Source organism: Cryptococcus neoformans, chromosome 7 (genome assembly GCF_000149245.1).
Source record: "Cryptococcus neoformans var. grubii H99 chromosome 7, complete sequence".
Taxonomy (NCBI): Eukaryota; Fungi; Basidiomycota; class Tremellomycetes; order Tremellales; family Cryptococcaceae; genus Cryptococcus; species Cryptococcus neoformans.
This window is the reverse complement of record NC_026751.1, coordinates 361,237-378,628: the sequence shown is the minus strand read 5'-3', so window position 1 is coordinate 378,628 and position 17,392 is coordinate 361,237. Positions and strand designations below refer to the sequence as shown.

The following is a 17,392-nucleotide window of genomic DNA, read 5'->3' as shown; positions in this document are numbered from 1 at the left end:
CCTTTTTCATTTTGATCCACAGCATCCAGGCTTTTCTTCCAGAGACATCTACAAACATCACATAGCATTCACAGTGAGTCTATCTCCAAAGAGGAAAGAAGGACAGCCACAAGAAGCGGCGCCGCGGGGCCAGATAAGCGGTCTATGATCTTCTCAACCCTGCTCTGCAGATACACCTGCTTTCCTTCTTCCTTCCAGGTTGGGTCTTCCAGGTTGGGTGTCCCCAGGCTGCCACTAGACGTGCAGTCGTTTGATGATACATATTGACCCTCATCCCGGGCGTCATGTCCTCTCACACGACCCTTTGTACCTCCCGCTCCCGGCTAATATCTTTTGCATCAGATGGCCGCCCAGTCCGAACAAATCAAGAACAACTTCCTCAATAACCCTTACGCTCAGCAGGTTCTCAACGTTGCCAACGGCCAGGTCTCTGCTCTCGATGCCGAGGTATGTCTTTTTTTTTTTTCCGTCAACCAACCGCCTTCCAAGACGTTCCATCCCGTGTTAATTGCATAGTTTGCTAACTTGAACTTTTTTCTTCCTGTCTATGCATCATTCAACACCCACAGCTTAACAAGTACCCCATCCTCCGTCAGCTTGAGCAGCAGACAAAGGTCCCCAAGGCCTATGGTGTCATCGCTCTTGGTTTCTCGTGAGTTGTAGCTTTTTTTTTCCCTGAATCATGACGCGGCTCGCGGCTGCTTTCCCGGATTTTCCGCAGAAATCCGACCATGACGCTGACGCTCAATTTCGCTCATAGCTCTGTCCTTCTCATCTTCTTCAATATGTTTGGCCTTGCCCAGCCCATCTCCAACCTTATCGGCTGGGCTCTCCCCGCTTACCTTTCCATCCTGGCCATTGAGTCTCCTCAGACCAACGATGACAAGCAGTGGTTGACCTATTGGGTCGTCTTTGGTTCTCTTAACCTCGTCGAGTCCATGGGTTTGAGGGCGGTTCTCTACTGGGTTCCTATGTACTTTGTTTTCAAGACCCTTTTCACCATCTGGCGTAAGCGTTATGTCTTTGCTTGCTATATAGCACTATGCTAATAGAACAATCCAGTCATGCTCCCTGCCACCCGAGGTGCTGAGATTCTCTACTTCCACTTCCTCCGACCCATGGTTGGCAACGTCAAGTCTCGAAGCCAAGCTTCTTTCGGTACATCTGACCCCCTTGCCAAGGAGCACAGTTTCAACCCCGCCGGCACCACTGCCCCTTCCTCTTTCGCTCGTAAGCCTTTATCATCTCCACTTTCCTGAAGAATTTGAGCTAATCTAATTTATCAGACGAAAAGACCCTTTAAGATGGCTTGGTGCAGAGAAAAGCAGAGAATGTCGGACAGCCTCTTTTGAATTAACGACCCGTAACGCCAGGTTTTGAGTCTTGAATTTTTCATAATTGTGGTCGGAAGGCGTTCTCCGTTTTTTTATTTGTGTCATTGCTTTCTTGTTCGCTTCAAGCCAGATCCCTATTTTTTTTTCCAAATTATTTTGCGGAGGCGAGAATACTTCTTTACGAGAGTGTGGGTAAAAGTAGAAAGAGAAGAAATGAATCCGATGTGGATATATACCTGACCATGGTGGAGGCGGTAGCCGAGGACCCGATTCATGTAAAGAAGAATAAAGATGAACAACGCAACATCCGACACGCCTCTGTCTACTACACTACAACTCTTTTTATCTACAAAGAAGCCTCTTGCTTCTTGATCATATCACGGTACTCGCACAACCTCAACAAGTTTCGCTGGAGCATGGTGATGGTCATGACACCAACAGAGGGCACATAAATAGATGCCTACAATTCATCATCATTAGCAGCTGATTTTTGTCCCCACGACCAAACTAGAGATCAATAGCACAACGCTTACCCGATCCCTGACATCCGCCTCAAAGTTCTTCTCCCCAGCAACATTCACACAAACACACCCATCCTTCAGCTCCTTGGTAGGCACTTTAAAGCTGTCCACAGGCACGGCAGAAATCACCACATCACTGAAACTCAACGCCTTGTGCAACGTCATATCAGGTAAAGGGGTGGTGATATGGTGCGGGCTCGCTGAAGACTTTTTGCCTTCCACGGACTTGGAAGGCCGCTTGGAGAATTCGACGATGGAGTCGAGGTCGACGGAGATGACCCGCGCGCCGTCGTTGGCCAACAAGGCCGCGAGCGGACGACCGACAACTTCAGAACGGTTGATGATGGTAATCACCTTGCCCCTCGCTCGATCGCCATAGGCGAGAAGCTTGTTGTACACGCCGATATGTTCGAGGACCTTGACGATCGCCAGGGGCGTACAGGGCAAGATGGATTTCACTGTACCTTCCGGCGCAACGTCCTCGTCTTTAGAGTTATTGCCCGACTTGCTGGGCAAGGGCTCGGGCAAGTGAGAAGCAGGGATGGGACGGAGGGTGAGGGGGTTGATGAAACGGACGTTGTGGTAGAGGTTGAAGAGGAATTGGTGGTTGAGACCCTCGACGTCTTTCTGGGGAGAGACGACGGATTGGAGGTATTGGTCTTGTCGGCCACCGTAGATGGGGTAGTAGACCATCATGCCGTCCACATCAGGATCTTCGTTGGCCTTTTTGTTTTCGTCTCAAGGTCAGCTCTCCATCTCGCCTCCCCACGAGCAACAAAGAAGAAGAAAAAAAACGAGTACGACATACCTCGAGGATAGCTTCTTCAACCTCGATCCCCACACCTTCACCGTCCATCCCTTCCCTTGCCTCACCGACAAGTCTAAGTTCATAGGTGATTCCCAAGGTCTCACAAGCCTTCTTGGTGAACTCGGCATAGGTCCTGGCGTCTTCCTTTTTAGTAGCGAGGATACCGACCAAGTGCGGAGGTCGCGAGGAAAAGCGAGGAGAGGCGAGGGCGGAAAGAAGCTCCGACTTGAAGGGTGTGGCTACTTTTGAGGCAGTGATGAGGATTCCTTGGGACATGATTTTTTTATTTGGTGCGTGCGATAATGGGAGATAAACTACCAAGTTGACATTTTCCAGCACTCGCTTCTTCGTTATCGACATGGAGACAACTTTCTTCAACGTCACGTGACAAGTTGGTTTTGTTACGTAAATTGCCTTTATCTTCTGCTCATTTCCCACCTGGGCACGTCTAATGCGCTGTCCAAAGTCAAGACAAAAGTTAGAACTTTTGATCTTTGAACGATAAGATTGGCAATAGGGGGCCAATGCGGCAGTCACTTGCCAGTTACCATCTGCTCGGTATGGGTGTTAGAAAAGTGGTGAAAGTATGGTAGCGACATCCGAGCGCCTGCGAACCATCGTCAGAGTGCAAATGGAATGAACAGCCTGTAATCCAGTCAATATCCTATGCCACGACTCTTTCAGGAAAAAGACAATTTCTATGCTCCTTCCCTTGCCTCAACATGCAGATCTTTTATTGCTGCAATCACTTTCATTACTAGCTTCAGCCGCTGCCAGCCCCCGCCTTTTGGTTTAAAGCATTCCAAATTCACTCAAGTCAGACTTTATGCTTTGGTACCACGCTGATCTCCTCGCATCTGTCGAAATGTTGCTGCCGAAAAGCGTATATCGGATCGGGTCGTCAACTTTCTCCGTGTTTGTTTCCTTCGGGAACTGCGGCGGTCGGCGTCGTCCGACTTTCTCAGCATGCTGACAAACAGCAGCCCAGCCCACGAGTGCTTGTTTGTAATGTCACGTGACCGGAGAGAAGTTTGCGGGGTCGGCAGGATTCGTGCCCGCCAAGGTGGTACGATGTCCTGGATTCCACCTCCGCCTGGCAAATCGTTTGTTTTCTTTTTCATCTCCTTTTCGGTTTTCCCCTTTCAACTTCTCGAGAGCGTGTACTGAGGTGCGTACTACCGTACTGGTGGCTTGTGGAAGACCGAGGTGGTGCCAGAACTGACTTTCCATTGCCCATGCAGTGTCGAACTGCCCCTCTTTGATTTTTAGATTGCCTTCCCCTCGGCCCCCGGACGCAACTTTTTTTGTTTTTCACGAGACACGACTTCACAACACACCTCGAAACACGATCTTTACATAGGCTGGCACGGAATATACTACTGCTCGTGAGTCAGCGCTCCAGAGATACATGTATCTGAGATGGCTGGCTTGGTGCAATTGAATATGAGCGGGTGGGGGGACTAGCGTGGTTCCATTATTATATGTAGTGACACTCCGTCCCGGACGCCGAGCGCGCGTACTCACCGCAATATTATCATCGTCCCACTGGCCAAGCCAAACCGTGTTATCTATATTAGTCATACATGTAGCTGACCCACTATTATAGAGCCAATCAACTCAATCGACACATAGTAACTGAATAAAATATGGAATCCCATACCATTCTCCGCCCCACGGCCATCCCTGATCTTGCCGCGATCAAGACTTGGGGTCTTGAAGGACTGACCAAAGCCAAGTTCAGCTTTGACACGTGGGTGCCACATTTTACAACTCACTTGAAACTCAAACTGATATATTGAATAGCAAAACTACCACTGCCACCATCCTTACCCTTATTCTCTCTCTTCTTGTCCTCGAGCAGCTCGTCTACAGGGCCAAGAAAGCCCACTTGCCCGGTGCCAAATGGACCATTCCCGTCATCGGCAAGTTTGCCGACTCTTTGAACCCCACGTTGGCCAACTACAAGGCCCAGTGGAACTCTGGACCTCTGAGCGCTGTTTCCGTGTTCAACATGTACGTTTTAATTATCAAACAATGCACAGAGATGAGTACTGATTCACGAAAACAGTTTCATCGTCATCGGTTCTTCCAACGAAATGGCCAGGAAGATCCTCAACTCCCCCAACCACGCTGAACCCTGTCTCGTTGCTTCGGCCAAGAAGGTTTTGTTGCCTGAGAACTGGGTCTTTTTGCACGGCAAGGTCCATGCCGACTACAGGAAGGCATTGAACGTTCTCTTCACCAAGCAGGCTCTCAGGTAGGTACACCGTCAAGTCTTTAGTCGACAGCCACTGACAGCGTCGTAGTATCTACCTCCCCATTCAGGAGAAGATCTACCGAAGCTACTTCAACAAGTGGATGTCTGATCCCGCCCCTGCTCAGCAGTACATGATGAAGATGCGAGACCTCAACATGGACACCTCCCTTTCCGTGTTCATCGGCCCTTACCTCACTGAGGCCCAGAAGCAAGAGATCAACGACAAGTACTGGCTTATCACCATCTCTCTCGAGCTTGTCAACTTCCCCCTCGCTATCCCTGGTACCAAAGTTTACAACGCTATCCAGGCTAGGAAAACTGTCATGAAGTATCTCTCCGCTGCCAGTGCTGCCAGTAAGATCAGGATGGAGGATGACGAGGCCGAGCCCGAGTGTCTTTTGGACCATTGGGTGCGAGCCATGATCCTTGCCCGACGTGCCAAGGATGACGGTGAGCAGACCAGACTCCTTTCTCGAGAGTACAGCGACCACGAAATTGCCATGGTTCTTTTGTCTTTCCTTTTCGCTTCTCAGGACGCCATGTCCTCCGCTCTTGTCTACACATTCCAGCTTACTGCCGATCACCCTGAAGTTCTTGAAAAGGTTAGGGAGGAGCAGTACAGGGTTAGGGGTAACGACCTCGAGAGGCCCTTGACTTTGGACATGCTTGACGACATGGTTTATACTCGAGCTACCATCAAGGAAGTTTTGAGGTTTAGGCCTCCTGTCATCATGGTACGTTTTCACGCCATTCACTCCAGCCGAGACGTCTTGACTGATGTGCATGTATAGGTTCCCTACATGACTACCAAGCCCTTCCCCGTCTCCCCCGAATACACCGCTCCCAAGAACTCTATGATCATCCCTGCCTTCTGGAACTCTTTACATGACGAGACCTGTTACCCTGAGCCCGATCGATTCCTTCCCGAACGATGGCTCCCCCAGGCCGACGGTTCCCCCCCTATCGCCGACTCCAAGCCCCAAAACTACCTCGTCTGGGGTAGCGGTCCCCACAAGTGTATCGGTGGCCAGTACGCTTCTATGCATTTGGCGGCCACTTTGGGTACAGCGAGTGTTTTGATGGACTGGAAGCACGAGAGGACCGAGTTGAGTGATGAAGTACAGGTCATTGCGGCGTACGTGTTCAGTCCCCCTGTTCCTGGAAGGATTTAAAAAGCTGACCTTGTTATGATTTTTTTTTATAGTATCTTCCCCAAGGACCACTGTCTCCTTAAATTCACTCCTCGAGCTCCCCCTTCATAAGCTTCTTCAGGCTGTATATTATGGCGATAAAGGAAGTAATGAAGTATTCTCTTATGTTTAAAGATACCCCGGTGTGGATCTTTCAGTAATATTAATGTTTTCCTCGTCTGGAAAGTTATATTGGGCGTCTGTATAGCTAGATGTCTTTCCTAATGGGAAATCGACCCCAAGAACTTTGAAAGAATGCAAACTTTCGTCTTGTCTTTGTAAAAAAGGATTGGTGCATGGTTAAGAGACCACATGACAATCCAGCACAGTTTCTCTCAAGTTTTCTGGAGATTTTCTCGCTCGATAGCTGTAGACCTTTTTACAAACGGGATAAGACCCACTCGTATTCTTTTTCCATCACTTTTTTGAGCTGGACGGCGCCATTTATTTCCATGCAGCTCCACTTTTCGATCCGATTAAAGCAGTCTTCCTATTGCTTTGAGTCGCCCCTCTTAGGCCAACTCTCACTGGGACCATCTTGGAGCGTAGTATTACATATCTTACAAAACCTTTATTATCCTTTCTCTTATACCGTTAACTCCCACTCTCTCATGATATATGATTGTCCATACCATAACCTTAATACCCAAAAGAAGTTCTAAATGGATTGCCCTATTCACGGTCTCAGAATGGAGGTCTTGATCAAACGACTTCTAGCTGCATTAGAATCTTATATGCCGCCACCGTGGCCGCCTGCTTCTTCTTTGTTCGTGTAGCTTCGCCTTGCCTATACTCACCGATTAGTCCACATCCCTCGTCTGGACGGGTGGACTGAAGCTCACCATTCTTTCCCATCTCTATTGCGTGCGATTACAATTGCCTTCCACATATCAACCCCCCGTTGCTCATATGTATACACAGGCATACCCGCCCCTCTAGAGATGAACAACTCGTTGAGCTTTCCTGACGCACCATTCGCCAAGTCGTCGAGGTCGATATCCATTGATCCAGCTTTGACAGCTGTTTCTGCTTCCAACCGTTCTTGTTCCTTCTTCATGTAACCCAATACCCATTCAGCGATCGGTTCAAAGAGTGGTCGAAGCCACTCTTGCAAATGTTCAAGACCTTGCCCATGTGTCTTTGGCCCGTCACCTTTGCCAACATCTTTCGTGTTGCCTATTTGAGAAGAAAAGTCAGGGCCATTACTGGCGGTTTTGCCTTGGAAATTCTTACCATGTTTGAGATAAGAGTAGTGGAGGCCAGCGACATACGCCTCAAAGATGTTGGCTGTGGTTTTTGTCCCGTTCTTCAAAATTTCTGTAGCGTTCACGTCTGTTATGAGACGTTCTGGCATCTTATAGCGCCTAGACAGTTGTGATAACGTCTGGTTGCAAACGCAGATAGCTTTCATTTCCTGACGCAATTACTCATCAGTTGAGGTGGATCGCTGGTGCCTATGTTGTTTAGATACGCACAGTTGCGTTGCCCGGGTTGAGATTCGGATACAAGTCATGAAGCAAACAGGTCACAATGCAGCCTGCCGACGGCGTCAGATAGAGGTCTAACAACAAAGCTGTCCGACTTCAATTCGACCTCCCCCTCCTTCAATGGCCAGCCTATCGAATCGCACTCACCTAACAAAGCATCACCGACATGTTCCAGCTTCTCATTGTCATGATGAAATGCCTCCTTATCAAACAATGCAGATTGCTTCCTCGCTCCCACGTAGCTGGTATGCGTAAAGACTTGACGTAAGAGCTCACGATCATAGATATCCGGAAGCGGAGGCAGGGGGAAATCCGGAAGCTCTTCCGGCATTTCCATGCGGCTGACAACATCGGCGGCTCGGACCATGATTAGAAGTTTGTCGAAGGGAGGGTGTATTGAAGGGGGCGGGCTTTTGGAAGCCGTCGGGTTTTCGGGAGATACGGGGAGCTCAAAAGTCACTTGTGTTTCAGAAAGTACCGGGCCTTTTGGGGGTTTGATGAGTTTGCGTGTTTTGTGTGGTGTTTTTGCGTCGCTTTGTTTGGAGGCTTTGAAAAGTCTGGGTGATCTGGGAGGCTTTGTAGCTTTGGGAGCCTTGGAAAGTTTGGGACGGGTCGGGCGGCGCGACTGAAGAGGTTTGCAGAGCAGAGAGAAGCGACGAGACAGCGGCAGGCGTTGTGGGGGTGTGCTCAATGGGGCTGGTGTGCGGGGGATGGCACTGTTCAGATACGTTCCTCTCCTCAATGCGCTCCGGAGCATGCGCAGCATGGGATTGGGATGCCGAGGTTCAGGAGCGAATACAAAAGGAGAACGGACAATAGATGAAACGAAAATGCAAATCGCTGAGGAACAACACCCATCTTCTCAGATCCCTCGACGCGTCTTGCCAGGTCTTTTTGTTTCCAAGTTTAGCTTTTTCCATTCCGATAACGCAGCCAGCCCCATAATGATACCAAGAAATGCCATTAATTATCTCTACAGAAGTACAAAAGTTTCGTCCAGTCAATCCATGCTATGTCAATCATTTTCATCCCCATTTTTTTTTTAACTTCTCGCGCGCCATAATCGTCGATCCTTTGATTACCAGAACGAACACCTATTGAAATCAAGTCAGCGCGGTCCAAAACCTTTAGACGAGAGAGATGACTTACCATCCCAAGAATGCTACACAAAGATTCTCTGTCTTTGTCGCCTCAACCACCAACTTCTCCACCTGGGACTTGACATCGAGTACAACATCGGGCTTAAAGTCTCGACCGGTCAATTTTCGTCGTACTCGTTCAATGACCTGCAGACCCTTGTCGTTCTTCACCTCGGTATTTTCCACATCTGTGGTTGAAACCCAGTTAGTGATATTCTACAAACAATTCAGATCGACTTGCCATTGAGAATCTCCGTCTCGTTCGCCTTGTTTTTCCTCTGCTTTCCGTACACAGCCGGGTCATCCAGGTCCTTGACTTCGCCAACACCACCAGGTCGTTTGTCCGTCGCTGTAAGACGCCAAGCAATAAGAGGGTCGTACACAAATGCTTCAAGGACGGCCATAAGTGATTCCCTGTTGTCACGAAGGACTTCCATGGACACTTCACAACTTCGCGAAAAGTTACCAGTGATACCGCAGACCTGAAAAAAACAGATCAGATGACGCTTTGTGGAGTTTGGGACGTAACTCACCTCCATGGCATGAATGAGCATTCGGGTAAGTCGGAAAGGTACTTTCTCAGGGTATTTGTCTCTCTGTTGAGCAACCTCGAAACAATCACCCTGTATAGTAATGTCAGCAATCTCACCAAGCCAGTCAACCAATCGTACCGCCAACGTACAAAGTCAATGTGCACCATTTTACCCGTAATCTGATCGAGCAACAGGTTTGAAGGATGTCTGTCACCCAGACCAAGGATATACCCGACCATGGAATTGAGACCCAGACTTCTGGTGTAGGTGGTCCTTCTTTCAAGCCAGATATCTGAGTTACGAGACTTGAGCCACAGGATGCGGTACAAATCTTGACCAGTCGTGTTATCCAAAGCATACTGGAAGATCTCGACCTTGTGCAAGAGCGGTAGAGAATCGTAGCTCTCATCAGACATCTGAGTGGTTGCTTAGCTTACAAACATCTACCTGGACGCGGAAACTGGGACTCACCTGCTGCATAAGTTTGTGCTCAATATCCACCAAGATTTTCCTTTGGTCTCGGTATTGTTTGATGAGAACATGAATTGTATCACTGTGGGTAACCCAACCGAGTAAACCGGCACTAGGGGAAAGAGGAGTAACAGAAAATCGCTGGATACTGAGATGTCGTTTGGCAGACTCGTGGTCATTATTAAGAAGAGTGTTGACCAAACCAAAGAGTTGCATGACACGCTCGTCTTGTCGCAAGTCCTCGTGACCTAAATATCATATTAGCGACAGCACGGGCCCTTTTGTTTCTGGAGGACTTACCCTTGAGGCAATATGCATATTCCTTGCCATCCATACCGCGCATGCTGCACTGTCTTGGCTTTTGCTTGGAAGCAATGACCTTGAAGGTTGGGATAACGTTCTTAATACCGATGATAGGCTTGCCACTCTGGTAGGTACCTGGAACTGCAATATCCAAGTCTCGAACGGCCATTAACTTGGGCGAGACATATTGCAGCTCAATGACGTTGAGGAGCTTGAGCTGTTTGCCCAGACGCTGGAAGACGGAATAATAGACATCCCATGCTTGTTGGATTTCAGTACCATCCTGAGTTATACGGTAACGCTTGAGATGCTCCCGAGCGATACGCAAATCATGGCCGAACGATTGGATAAAGGATGTCTCACGCAAGGTTTGAGGTCCCTTGAGAATTATATTAGTGCTGTGCCCTAGCCGTAACAAGACTCACGTTTTCGACAATCTCATGCAAAGGCTCAAGGACTCCTAACATGCCAGGGATATCGTGGTCACCAAAGTAGTGCTTTGACGCTTCTTCCAAACCATCATACCACATCTCATGCCATAAGATAGCTGCTCGGATGAGCTCTGTACTGACAAGCTCGGCCTGGTCAACAATCTTGGGAGAGTGCTCTCGCATTTTATGCGTAATATTTTGGGCAACAGTGCGTCGGGCAGCGACTGTAGATTTGGAGGCGACGGTAAGAGGGTAAATAAGGGCTTGGGGATGGGCTTTGCCAATATCATGCAACAATTGTACAATGAGCTGCTGTATAGACTGGCGAGGCGTCTGGATACGGGCAATGATCTGCAAAGTATCACATTAGCATTTCTCCGGGCAAATATTAGATAAGACCTACCTGAGGAATAACCTCGAGCCAGACATCAATGTTGACAGTGGGAAGACCTTGGCTAACAGCCGCAGTGACTCCGCTAGAATATCCATATGTAAACCAGAGAGTCAACAGCCTCAAAGTATCTTGCAAGGAGTTGCCGGGAGAAAGCGAGATAGACTTGAGGAAACCTTCGACAGCAGGAATGATATAGGTCGTAAAGTGAACAGGTGAGAGACCTTGCTGCGACACTTCAAGCTGGGTAATGACCTCGAAATTGGCCAAGGCCCAAGTGTGCCAAGCTTGGTACCACTCAGGGTCAAGCTCAGTGGCGAGACAGTAGTCGTGGAGAATGCCCGAGGGATCAGCCTGTCTCGTATTAGCAAGCGGTTGAACAAGTTGCAGGCGAAAAACTTACAGATCCTTGGCTTTCCCTCAAGGTCGCTTGCCACTGACCCAACTCAACGTGGCACTGCGCCAGCAGCTTGGTGTAAGATCCATACAACTTCTGGTCAGGTAACATGAGTCTGCCGTTGGGTCCCCTCGCTCCAATACCAACGTCGTCGGTAAGCTGGTCGGTGAAGTCGCGCAGGTGTTGGAGAGTCTCGTAACGTTCTTCTCGAGAGTCGATTTGTAGGTTCTTCGCCCAAGCCATACGGAGGTAAGCGAAGATGATGGGAGGTGGCGCTCGTCCTCGAGTCTATCAATGGAATTAGCGCGGTTATCAAAGACACCAACGGAAGGGACTCACGTCTTCCATTGATGGGTATTGGAAGCCAACAAGAGATGTCAGCGTTTTCTCGGCCAAGTTCAGCCTGTCAGATGTTCGACAGAGATCCGCAAACTCAATCCAAGTGTCCATATCCTCATTAGGCTTGAGCACAAGGGATCTGACCTGAAGAATGCGCTGCCAAACTTCAACATCACGCTGACATCCGGCCAGCCTGTAGTGGATGCCAGTCAGCCAATGATCACTACAAAAGAGTGAGTGAAAAGAAATGCTCACCGCTTCTTCCAAGTCTGTCGTTGCATCTCCTGTCGGGCAGGCTCGTCGGCGTGGTCCTTGTAGGCAATGATTTCCTCCAGCTCAGCAAGCATTTGAATCCTCACGACAGTGCTAAAGTTTTGTTAGCGAAAGTTCGTCTTGCAAATGAGTCATAACTTACTCGTACGCTCGGCCATAGCTGTCACCAGTTAAGGTAGTCAACTCTGGATCCAACCTTTCTCGTGCCTTGGAGATCTGCTTCAAAGCGGCAGGAATTTGGTTTCTGTGCACAGCTAGGATAGCCTTGAAGAACGCGCGATCTGCTCCATCGCCCTTCATGGCAGAGATGTAGTCATCCATCAGATCCCACTGTTTCAGCGACCAACTAGCCGCTGCCGCCAATGGTGAAAGCAACTTCTTCTCCTCAGCCGTCCTGTTGGCCCATCGAGCCTGGACAAAATCAGAGAGTTGTTCCCATTCGCCCATAGCGTGCAGACAAGTGACCTTGCCTTCAGTGATCTCCCACTCTGAGAAAGTGGTCGACGCATCGGCATCTCGCTCGTTCCACACTTGTAACGCTTCCTCCCACCTTCCAAGCTTTTCGTACCACTCGACTTCAGTGGTCATTCCCATCTCTGTCTGGGCCCATTCAAGGGTACCCCAGGCAGCATCGCTTTGCTGGAGTTTCTGGTTGACGTCAATGAGGTCTTCAATGACTTCTTTGCTGGGATCTAGGAAGAATTCCTGTTCTTTGTAGTGTAAAGCGACTGCGAGAGCTTGATAATTGGCAGCCTGATGCGAATAATCAGTTTATGCTAGGCGATTTCAAGCTTGATACTTACGACGCTGCCCAAAACACGGCTTTCGATCGCTACCTCCTTTTCATCGTGTTCCAAGAACTGGGTAGCCCCGAGAATCATGTTGACAACATCGCCGGGGACATCATCTTTTTTGATTGCTCGGTCAAGATTGTGCCATAAATCCTCCTATCATTGATCATCAGTGCACGTTCGCCTCTAATCCGTACGTCACATCATCAACTTACCTGGTAGCTCTCAAACAGCTCCTGCCAGCATGAGTAGAAAGCAACATTAAACAGTTCTTTGGTGAAGGCCACACTACTCAACGCCAAACTCCTCGCAGCTCTTATGGCTTGACTAGGGCTTTCTCTCATCATCTCATGACCCAAGCCAATAATCCAAGAGATCCACTCGGTCCTGCTGCTGGTGTTAAGCAAATGGGAACAGTCCCAAGCCAGTTTAAGAGCCTGCTGGTTGACCTTAAGAGCAACAGGCTCTGGGGCAGAGGCTTCGGCGGCAGAGTCGCTGGCGTATCTTTCAACAGGACCAAGGTCAGGAGGAAGGCGCTCGCGGTTGAGCAACTTGGTTATGAGGGCTTCGTAACCAGGGTGTGATATTTTGTTTTCCACCAAGGCCTGTATATCATCAGAGTAATCCGGGAATTGATTCTGAATTCGACTCACTTTGTTTACCATAGGAATGAAGATAGCATAATCTGGACCGAACTGCAACACCAAAACACAAAGTGTTTCCATTGCGGTCTGCCTCAACTCCTCTGAGCTGTTACCCAAAGTTCTTACTAACGGGTGGATGATCTGACTTGCGTGGTCCGAAAAGTTGACTTTACGACAAAGTTGTCCTGTAGTGCGCAAAGCAGCAATGCGGAGAGAGTCGGGGGCGGCCGGGTTCTCAAAAGATCGAACAATGACGGGCAACACAAGGTGAAGATAGTCTTCAATAGATTCGCCAAAGACGTAGAACGCTTTCAGGATCTGAAGCAAAGTGTTGAGTTTCAGCTCCGGAAGGTGCTTGGCTGACAAGTCTCCATCAAACGATCTCAAAATTTGCTGCAAAAGCTTGGGCAAGTATGCCTTGAATTCTCCTTCCACGGCCTTCGCAATGGCCTCAACGAGGGAGATGATGGTGATCTGAAGGGTAGAGTTGGGGTTCCAAAACTCGTGGATGAGATCAAAGACATCATTGAGGTAGTTGCGGATATGCAGCTTAACGATTGTAATAAACTGCGCAAGTTGTTTGAGGTAAAGCTCGGTACGAGAGGAATGTGCAATGCGAATGACATTGAGGAATGCAGGGACAATCTGTTAACTGTCAGCAATGCCCGCCTTTGTATCATTGATTCACATACCTGAGGAAGGAAGTTGACACATCTCAATCGTTGAGTCCTAAAAATCATCATAATGGCTTCCACGGCTTGATAATGATCCTTGTAAGTAGAGTCATGCAAGACGTTAACTAAAGAATGGATGACAACAGTCTGGAAGAACTCGTCGTTGACTGAAGAGTTGTGTTGGTTGAGCAACACAATGTCATTGACTCGCGAGGTTGTCCCTTCGTCGATAGGGTCGTCCACATCACCCAACAAAGTCTACGCGACATCAGTGACCGTCCAACAATACATGAACAATCGCTTACCTTGTGCTTGAAGGGATCCAAGGCACCCAGCATACCAATGGTCTTGATAGTCTCTTGCCTGACACTCGAATTCGCCTCCATTCTCAAAAACCTAAACAGCACCCCCATTAACTGAGGGTAATCCGTATAGGGCTTGATAACCTCTCCTGTGTTACTCGCAATCTGCCCCAAGGTCTTGAGGGCAGTATCTCTCTTGGCGGGGGAAGACTGGTCGTTGAGCATTTCAATGACGAGGTCGAGAATGGCTCGGACGGAAGGGACGAGTTCTTCGCCCGCAACTCTTGCGAGCTCGCCAATACATTTGAGGCATTCGGCTTGAACACCGATAGAAGATTCGGGGCTGGAAGCAGTGCGGAGGAGAACGGACAAGATGGTAGGGGCATAAGACTTAACGAGACCAGCGGCAGCGCCGATCATAAGACAGAGCAGTTTGGCACTCTCTTCCTTTTGTCGCCTATAGATGTGTCAGCTTAGCTTCTGCTGATGCATACAAACAGCCACTCACGCATTGGTAGAATACTCCAACTCAGTGACAATATTGATCAAACTCTTTCTCAAATGAGGCATCACATAAGCCGGGTTATGGTGTGCCAATCTCCCAATGATCGAGATGGTCCTTTCACGATTACCAAACACTTCATCGTTGAGAGCGATAAAGAGACATCGGATATCGGCAGCCTGAGCGAGATGGCGATCAAACTTGTCTTCAAGGTGATCAAGTACCGTCCGGCGGATTCCAGCATCTGAGTGCAAGTCAGCCAATTATTTCCACTAAATGATGCTAAGATGACATGAAACGCACTAGGATCGGTAATGGCTACAGTTAACAATTTACTCAACACATCATTTACAATCTCGACCGAGTTACTGCTCGTCTGCTGACAGATTGGGTCCGTCATAAACAGGGTTGTGGTTGCCAACACAGCTTCACGTCGGACCTCGACGCTGTCGTGTTCGAGGTACGGAAGAGCAGCATCACGGACAAACTCGCTAAGGGTATGACCGACGAAGTCGAAGCGCGCAAGGAGACGAAGAGCAAGTTTGAGAGTGTCTGTTGACTGGGCGTTGGTTGTAGACTGCGGCCGTATCAGAAAAAAAGCCCTTTCCCATTTATCAAACGAGATTAGATGTACTCACTTGCAAAAGGTTAAGATCCATCTGAGCTCCACCTCTTGGGGCAGGCGCACCTAACGGTCTATAGCTTTGTCCGGTCAAGGTCTGCGAAAGCATCTCCAACAACCTATCTTGGATAGTTCTCAATAGAGGAGGGATATGTGAGGCGGTGGCCTGAAGAGCTGTGCATAAGGGTTCGGAAAGGCCCCAGGGGAACATGAGGTCGAGGATTTCGTGCATCTGGCGGGTAAGCATAGGCCCGACAGACGTAGCAAGCATCGCAAGACACTGGAAGATGGGGGCTTCGTATGGGGCATTTTTTTTGCTACAACGCTACAGTTAGCTAGGGGAAAGAAATCAGGCAAAAAATGACACACCCTCGCATGCGTAGATGATCCCGAATGATTCGCATAATGTCGTCAATAAAAGGCTTCATTTTCGATCCAAGATGTACAGCCATATGACCCAACGCCACATACGCTAAGTAAGAATCAGTACATATTCTCTTGCAGTTACTGTAGACCTACAAATGTCCCTGTCTGCCGGTCTGTTCAAAGCTTGTAGCAGATACGCCATACCCCTATGCAAATAATGTGCCTCGAAGTCGTCGCTGTCATATGTCGCCATAGATGGTATAAGGGCAATGACAGCCTTCCTGATGGAGACTTCCTTCGAATCACGGTATTTGAAGGTTAGTTCGCAAATGGAGCGGTAATATTCCGCCATCGAAAGCTGTTGATTTTGGAGCATGGAATTGAACGCAAGGAGAGAACCCAAGATAGACTCTGTCGAGCTGGCTTTGAGGAGACCAAGACGGGCCTCTTCAAAGATCTTGCGGTAGGTATCGGTGGATGGTCGGTCTCCTCGGGTTTTGAGAGTGTCAAGGCAGGTAGATAAGAGCATGCTCGCGCGCTCTCGAACGACAGATCTAGAGTCACGAAGGGGGATCCAAATCTTTTCCAAGACCTTGGAGATGTACTGATGGAATACTCCTGGGGCAGCACGAGCGAAAGCATATAGAAGGAGGGCACCACTGAAACGGCCGACTTCTTGACGTGAGTCTATAACACTATCGTCAGATCATTTCCAGTAGTATTCCCCCCGGTAAACGTACCATCAATCATTACCAGCGCTTGTCCAACTTCTTTGCCAAGGAAAGTATCGGTGTGAAGCGTGGGGGAATTGCGGACCATATCTTCCACGACAAGAGAGGCGGGAAGCATGACGGTCGAATCGCCGCATGTTGTGAGAGGTCGAAGATCTGGGACATATCAGCTTCGATTTGATAGCCTCAAGGAGCCACATACATTCATAGAGGCGTAGAACCTTCTGCTGAGCACGATCCGGTGTGTCATCCTTGGTTAATTGTAACAATTGCGCTATCACACAGTCTCAGTCAGCATGTTCATTTCCGCTCACGGCAACACCACTCACATATGGCAATAATAGCACCTAATCTCTCTAGCTGATTGTTGCTCCTAGTAAACTCGAATGTCTTGTGAAAGACCTGTGCCCATACACCCTTCGAAGCATCATGTCCCGGGTATTCTTGGGTGTAAGCTACGACGTGCTCTGCAAGATCTTGGCCGGCCTGGGCGCGGACATCTTCCGACCTGGTAAATGTCAGTTGAGGGGCAGCTATATCAATGAAGCCAGACGCACCTGGCGGACAGACGCTGAAAGATGTTGTCGAGAACGTCTGATTGTGAAGACATGGCGATGATTTAGGGGGCCATGGGCGGGTGTTGGAGGAAGTGGCTGTGGCTGTGCTGGCGAGTCCCTTCTTCCTTCCTGCGGTGGCGGGGTGGCGGTAGGAGGTGACGTGTACGTGAGTGGATGTAGCAGGAGACGGCGCCTGATGGGGAGAAATCACTTGTACCGCCAGCCAATCCATCCATCGCGTTATCGCTCCGCTCGTAACTTCCCGCCCACATCCCCAGTTACGTAATTGATTCCAAGATTTCTTTTCCACCAGCTCCAGCGAGTGTCGG

General features: G+C 49.1%; 5 protein-coding genes; 2 read left to right on the top strand and 3 right to left on the bottom strand.

The window, feature by feature from the left end:
* The first annotated feature begins 5 nt into the window (after positions 1-5).
* CNAG_06646 (protein YOP1) lies at positions 6-1,575 on the top strand. XM_012195364.1 has 6 exons: positions 6-73; positions 343-447; positions 570-652; positions 761-1,008; positions 1,063-1,230; positions 1,287-1,575. The coding sequence occupies exons 2-6, from the start codon at positions 343-345 to the stop codon at positions 1,301-1,303; spliced, it is 621 nt and encodes a 206-aa protein (XP_012050754.1). The 5' UTR covers positions 6-73; the 3' UTR covers positions 1,304-1,575.
* CNAG_06645 (methylenetetrahydrofolate dehydrogenase (NAD)) lies at positions 1,563-2,964 on the bottom strand. XM_012195363.1 has 3 exons: positions 2,664-2,964; positions 1,868-2,578; positions 1,563-1,794 (listed from the first exon to the last, which is right to left on the bottom strand). The coding sequence occupies exons 1-3, from the start codon at positions 2,937-2,939 to the stop codon at positions 1,681-1,683; spliced, it is 1,101 nt and encodes a 366-aa protein (XP_012050753.1). The 5' UTR covers positions 2,940-2,964; the 3' UTR covers positions 1,563-1,680.
* Positions 2,965-3,733: 769 nt separating this feature from the next.
* CNAG_06644 (C-22 sterol desaturase) lies at positions 3,734-6,394 on the top strand. XM_012195362.1 has 8 exons: positions 3,734-3,831; positions 3,905-4,048; positions 4,270-4,413; positions 4,467-4,676; positions 4,732-4,920; positions 4,970-5,654; positions 5,712-6,055; positions 6,125-6,394. Exons 3-8 carry the CDS (start codon positions 4,310-4,312, stop codon positions 6,180-6,182), a joined length of 1,590 nt encoding a protein of 529 aa, XP_012050752.1. The 5' UTR covers positions 3,734-3,831; positions 3,905-4,048; positions 4,270-4,309; the 3' UTR covers positions 6,183-6,394.
* CNAG_06643 (ribonuclease III) lies at positions 6,252-8,438 on the bottom strand. XM_012194912.1 has 5 exons: positions 7,745-8,438; positions 7,586-7,647; positions 7,344-7,524; positions 6,953-7,286; positions 6,252-6,897 (listed from the first exon to the last, which is right to left on the bottom strand). The coding sequence occupies exons 1-5, from the start codon at positions 8,361-8,363 to the stop codon at positions 6,813-6,815; spliced, it is 1,281 nt and encodes a 426-aa protein (XP_012050302.1). The 5' UTR covers positions 8,364-8,438; the 3' UTR covers positions 6,252-6,812.
* Positions 8,439-8,496: 58 nt separating this feature from the next.
* CNAG_06642 (Atypical/PIKK/FRAP protein kinase) lies at positions 8,497-17,259 on the bottom strand. XM_012195361.1 has 27 exons: positions 17,064-17,259; positions 16,836-17,014; positions 16,709-16,780; positions 16,516-16,662; positions 15,929-16,462; positions 15,779-15,881; positions 15,426-15,726; positions 15,091-15,364; positions 14,794-15,031; positions 14,289-14,742; positions 14,002-14,241; positions 13,319-13,954; positions 12,881-13,270; positions 12,678-12,821; positions 12,017-12,627; positions 11,857-11,967; positions 11,602-11,794; positions 11,269-11,550; positions 10,878-11,219; positions 10,469-10,825; positions 10,041-10,422; positions 9,741-9,988; positions 9,419-9,685; positions 9,270-9,359; positions 8,978-9,218; positions 8,747-8,924; positions 8,497-8,691 (listed from the first exon to the last, which is right to left on the bottom strand). Exons 1-27 carry the CDS (start codon positions 17,114-17,116, stop codon positions 8,676-8,678), a joined length of 7,083 nt encoding a protein of 2,360 aa, XP_012050751.1. The 5' UTR covers positions 17,117-17,259; the 3' UTR covers positions 8,497-8,675.
* Between the last annotated feature and the right edge of the window lie 133 nt (positions 17,260-17,392).